General features: G+C 36.5%; 1 protein-coding gene across 1 annotated transcript; it reads left to right on the top strand.

Moving 5' to 3' along the window:
- The first annotated feature begins 309 nt into the window (after positions 1-309).
- LOC122057403 (ras-related protein RABH1e-like) lies at positions 310-5,073 on the top strand. The gene is made up of 6 exons (XM_042619487.1): positions 310-609; positions 1,527-1,597; positions 2,776-2,864; positions 3,391-3,502; positions 4,070-4,160; positions 4,565-5,073. Exons 1-6 carry the CDS (start codon positions 493-495, stop codon positions 4,706-4,708), a joined length of 624 nt encoding a protein of 207 aa, XP_042475421.1. The 5' UTR covers positions 310-492; the 3' UTR covers positions 4,709-5,073.
- Positions 5,074-5,302: the final 229 nt, after the last annotated feature.

Genomic DNA, 5,302 nt, shown 5'->3' with positions numbered 1-5,302 from the left:
TAAAATGTACACCTACCGGTACCGGTAGATTTAGGAATGATCGAAGATGTGTTGAAGGGCATGGATGTAAATATAATATAATGATGCACGCCCCTGTAACACTTTTACCCGTCATCCCCCTTCGCGGGAACGAAAACATAACTGAAACGGCCAATGCCCAAAACGTCTCTTCAAAAGTATTTGCTTTACACGTGGTATTACCGCGTATACAATTTTCGTGAAAAACGAAGAAAATCAGGGGTAAAATAGTCAGGAAAACGAAACAAAGTTTGAAGTTTCTGACATCCCTTCGTCGTCGTGGCTCGTTCCCGGTTAGCTGTTTCTCTCGTTCTCTTCTCTGTTCTCTTACCTATAAAACCAAAACCGCCTCTCTCTCTCTCTCTGGCTTCGCTCCTCACCTTTCGGTTTCTCAGATTCAGATCTGCGCATCTCATCTCACCGGGAAGATAAGCGTTCTGAGGATTTGAGCGGAAGGACGGAAACCGAGAAGCCATGGCGATTGTCTCTCCTCTTGCTAAATACAAGCTCGTTTTCTTAGGCGATCAATCCGTCGGGAAAACCAGCATCATCACCCGCTTCATGTATGATAAATTCGATAGCACGTACCAGGTACTCACGATCTCTCCTTTTCTTTTCGTTCAATTTCAATCTGGTGAAGATACGGTTTGGTTTTTCTATATGTTCATTGTTTTTGGTTGGTCGATTGGGTTTTCCTTCACATATGATTTCATTGCTTATGTTTGGCTGTTGTTTGATTGCTGGAGACTGAAAATTTTGGTAATCTGGCAGGAATTGTGTCTTTTAATGTGGTTTTGTTGCTTGGATTTATTTTCAATTTGTTGATCATTGCCTTTGGCTGCATGCAGATTTTATTCATGAATTGGTGCATTCAATTTTAAAAGATTTGTTCTTTATATCAATTTCAACTCGAAATGCAAGTTTTGACATGTTCCTTAATTTAGATTCATTTCAGTTTAACTTCGATATCCCATTTCCCCGCCTATATCCTAATTGATCTTTTGAATTGTAATTTTCCATTTTCTTGAACGTGTTATGTTAATGCAACAGGATTGTGTGTTAATAACTTTATTTCCAAAAATAAAAAATTGTAATTTCATATAGGTGGTGGCGTTGCATATCGAATAATCTAGAACCATTAGATGTACGTATTTGCCTTCTTATGTCTGCATCAAATATTATTAGTCTTTTCTCTATGATTTTGGAATAACAGGAAAGATTTTGAGTTATAACCCTACAAGGTACCATACTAAATTTCAATTTGTTCGTCTTTATGTTGTGGGTACTGCATGACTGTAACATAGTTTAGCATGCAATGACATAAGTGACATGAATAACTTGAGAACAATTAATTAAATAAGTAATTGCAACCCCCAACATTCAGAATGGATACTCACCCCTTACTTCTAACCTTGGTTTCAATGTTGTTTTCTAATAATTGTGTATTTTATCCCTTTAAGTTCTGTCTAATTAATTTCATTTTCTGTTTACTTTGTTTTCTATTACAGGCTACGATCGGAATTGATTTTCTGTCAAAGACAATGTACCTTGAAGATCGCACAGTTCGTTTGCAGCTATGGTAGGACATATTAATTTCCTTATTACTTTGTCAAAACCGGATTCTCTTTTCATGTTTCCTTATGTAGATGCTTATTGGAGTTCATTTTTTAAGTTGGAAGCATGTTTCTATGGCACATGAGTGCAAATTCATTTTTTCTTATTTCCCATAGATGGAAAACATGAGCATTCAATGCATGTGAAACAGGGGAGGTACATAAGCTGATCTCTAGCAACAGATAGGGAGGCAGTTCTTGTGATTTGTGAACAATAAGATGAAAACTTATCATTTTCAGTAGTCCGTTGTCAATTTAAGTTTGAAAATTCTTGATTCATATGTTCTTTGGTTCCTGCATGTATGTTTGGTAATGTGGCTTCCGTTGTAGGATTCCAGTGGTCGCAATACTGCAGGACCTTAAGGCAGATCTTTGAATTCTAGTATGAAGTTCCTCTTTGGTGGGTAAGATGGATTATAGCTAGACCTCAACCAGTAATTGTATCAGAAAATAAAAATACAGGCCAGTTTAGTAAATTGACTTGCATTTTATGGGCAAGATTTGATTCTCACCAGGAAAAGAAGGATGTATTATGGTTCGTAAACCTAAAAACAAATAGTGGCTAAACCATCCTCTGAAGAATTGGATTCTTGGTGGATAGAACTGAGAATTGTCTGTGCGTCTCAATGACAGTTACACCTTCATGCAATGCCTACAGGAGTTTGGTACTGTTAACTTATCTCTTAATATGGGAATCGTGTGCTAGGTTGAGGTCAGGAAGATGATTATCAACTCCTTCAATTAAATGGATCTCAGTACTGTAGTTTATCATCAAAAGCCACTACAGAGTAATTTTGTGATTATGAAGAATTCTCAGAGGCAGAATGGCTTTAGGGTTGCCTAATTATCTAAATTTGGAGTTTTACTCTGTTGTCTTGCCCCTGTTTTAAAGGGTCCTTAATAGACAATTTCTTCATCAATTATCTCAAACATTGGAGGAAAAAATTGATGGTGGAGAAAATAAAAAAACATGAAAAGATGTTGCGGCATTTAAATGCCGTTACATCACATTGCTGCTAAAATTTTCGGGTTGCTTCTTTCTGTTTTCCGTCCTGGTTGCTTTGCTTTGCAATGATATATGCCTTTTGTTACCCATTACGTTGGTGTATTACCATTATAGAAACCTCATATTCTAAATCTACAGGGATACTGCTGGACAGGAGAGATTTAGGAGTCTTATTCCAAGCTACATCAGAGATTCTTCTGTTGCAGTCATTGTCTATGATGTATCCAGTGAGCAGTAGTTTTCTTGGCATACTTATAAATGTTTTCTGTATTCTCTTATTTCCTTCTCTTTGATCACTTTTGAATACCTTAAGCATGGCTGCATGGTTGATAAACGAAAAATTTCCTGTAGTCACTAAAAGCTGTATATATATATATATTTAGTATTTTTCTTCTTGTTCATTAATATTTGATTTATTTTGGATGGGTAAACTATCCTTGCAGCTCTGCATCGACCTCCCCTCTAACAAAGCTTTTTATTAATAGTTACCAAGGCAGCTCTTGCTTTTTTAACATTTTCAAATTAGCATGCTTAATTCCAGATTTGGAATCTGGTAATAGTCAGATGCTGGACGAATTGGCTAAGCCCGATATGTTGACAATATTTCACATGCACACCCTATCCTAGCTGTAAACCATCAACTTGTTATGCAACAAAATTTTGCAAAAACCACTATCTAGATTCATTAGATCCATGTGAACCAACATGTGCAGATATCATTGTTGTTGTGTTTCACTATCTGACTTGATGCAGATCGGCAATCATTTCTGAGCACCACTAAGTGGATAGAGGAAGTACGCACTGAACGAGGTAGTGATGTGATTATTGTCCTTGTTGGGAACAAAACCGATTTAGTTGAAAAGAGGTAGGTAATGAGCTGACATTTTGACAAGTCTTGTTTGTCTTAAGTTCTAGAAAAGCTCATTTCTGATGCATATTTTCTTGATAAATGCCCTTCCCCGGGTTTTATGTCATTTTTTCTTTCATGTCATATATCTGTACTGCACCACTGAGGTGTCTGCAAACTACACTTGGGCAGCTGCTTGATATACTGATTCTTGAACATGCAATTTAGTTTTCTTATTTTTTTATCCTCTCATTGTGTACGGCTTTCGGACCTATCTTCTGTCAAATCTTAGAGAGGACCTATCTGTTTGAATGTCAATGATAATGCATGAAAAACTATCTAAATTCTGCACCCATTTGGCTGTATTCCTTATAGTGACTCTAGTTTAGTGTCTATTTAGTATTCCTCTTGGTCTGTGGAGATGCATTTACTACTAATCAGATTTAGTAGAATGTCAGTGAGGATTCCATGATACTTCTAGAAAATTTAAGGTGGGTTTATCAAGTTGTCATGCATCATCAAAGTAGTTTTTGTAATCTTTATTATGATCCTAAGATTTTTTTATTTTTTTTATTTTTCAAACAGGCAAGTTTCTATAGAGGAGGGAGATGCCAGATCCCGTGACTCTGGTGTCATGTTCATAGAGACCAGTGCGAAAGCTGGATTCAATATCAAGGTGGATAGCATATTCTTTTCTTACGTTAATTTTTTTTTCTTTTAATGAACATGTGCAGCAGTATGCAATTCTTCTTACCTTTGCATCTCGTTAGCATATTTTTTCACATAGGAAAAATTTATCTGCACTTCTATCCTAATCAATGTACTTATTACAGACAGAGAGAAACATGTTGTAGTCCCGAATCTTTACATTGCAGATAGTTACCCGATTGACTCTGTTTTGACATAGTTCTTGCATGGACAGCTTGAATTGGCACCATCTTGAGTGCCATCATTTTGTATAAATGTGCTAATTGTACACCACAGAGAATGGAAGCAAGTTTTTCATTTACTTTTTCCTTTTCCTTCTTGTGAATTGAATATTGACAAATTTCTTCTCTTTATCTTTGATCAATAATGCAGCCATTATTCCGAAAGATTGCTGCTGCCTTGCCAGGAATGGAGACACTCTCCTCAACTAAACAAGAAGATATGGTCGATGTGAACCTGAAGCCTACTGTAAATTCATCCCAGCAAGAGCAGCAAGGAGGTGGCTGTGCTTGCTAGAGCATTACATCATCTATTGGAGGACAAAGAGTGATATAATTTGATTCAGTCAATTTCCATGTCAACAGTTGGAAAAGGATAATCTCAAGGATTACTAAAGCTAAATTAGATCACGCTTACACAGATCAAATGCCCTTGGGGAAATTGTTGGTTCACTAAATGGCAAGTCATTACAAATCTTGGGCCAAAGTAAGTGCTGTTCATAATATATTCATGTTTTTTTGCAGTAGCAGTTGTGGTTGGTCGTTTAGTCTTTTCGAGGTTGTATAATGAAAGCGAGTCTCTTTTTTTTCCCTTTTTCCTTCATTTTTTTATTGTAACATTTTTGTGACATTACTAGTTACTGCTTGCTGAAGATTCTTCAATATGAGTGCCTCTGTTCCCTTTTGTATAAAGGTTTTACAGAAAGCCTATTTCTTCTGTTGTAGTGCTGCTAGTCATGGTTTTCTTTGGTTTTCACAGTGTAATGGGAATAAAAAAGGATAAAAATGTGCTCAATTCAATGGAAGTTTATGGGAGAACAGTCCAGGTTTCGGAATCTTGGTTTGTGTATGTTGAGTTCTCCTAGGCTGGGTGAAGCTGGATCAAGTCAGA

This window comes from Macadamia integrifolia, chromosome 2 (assembly GCF_013358625.1).
Source record: "Macadamia integrifolia cultivar HAES 741 chromosome 2, SCU_Mint_v3, whole genome shotgun sequence".
Lineage (NCBI taxonomy): Eukaryota > Viridiplantae > Streptophyta > Magnoliopsida > Proteales > Proteaceae > Macadamia > Macadamia integrifolia.
This window is presented reverse-complemented; position numbering and strand designations above follow the sequence as displayed.

What these genes read in the sequence shown, in the direction of transcription:
- LOC122057403 (XM_042619487.1), top strand. Translation starts at nt 493, where the DNA reads ATGGCGATTGTCTCTCCTCTTGCTAAATACAAGCTCGTTTTCTTAGGC. An exon ending in ACAGTTCGTTTGCAGCTATG is followed by an intron (nt 1,598 to 2,775) that starts GTAGGACATATT and finishes CTAAATCTACAG; the next exon opens with GGATACTGCTGGACAGGAGA. An exon ending in CATTGTCTATGATGTATCCA is followed by an intron (nt 2,865 to 3,390) that starts GTGAGCAGTAGT and finishes GACTTGATGCAG; the next exon opens with ATCGGCAATCATTTCTGAGC.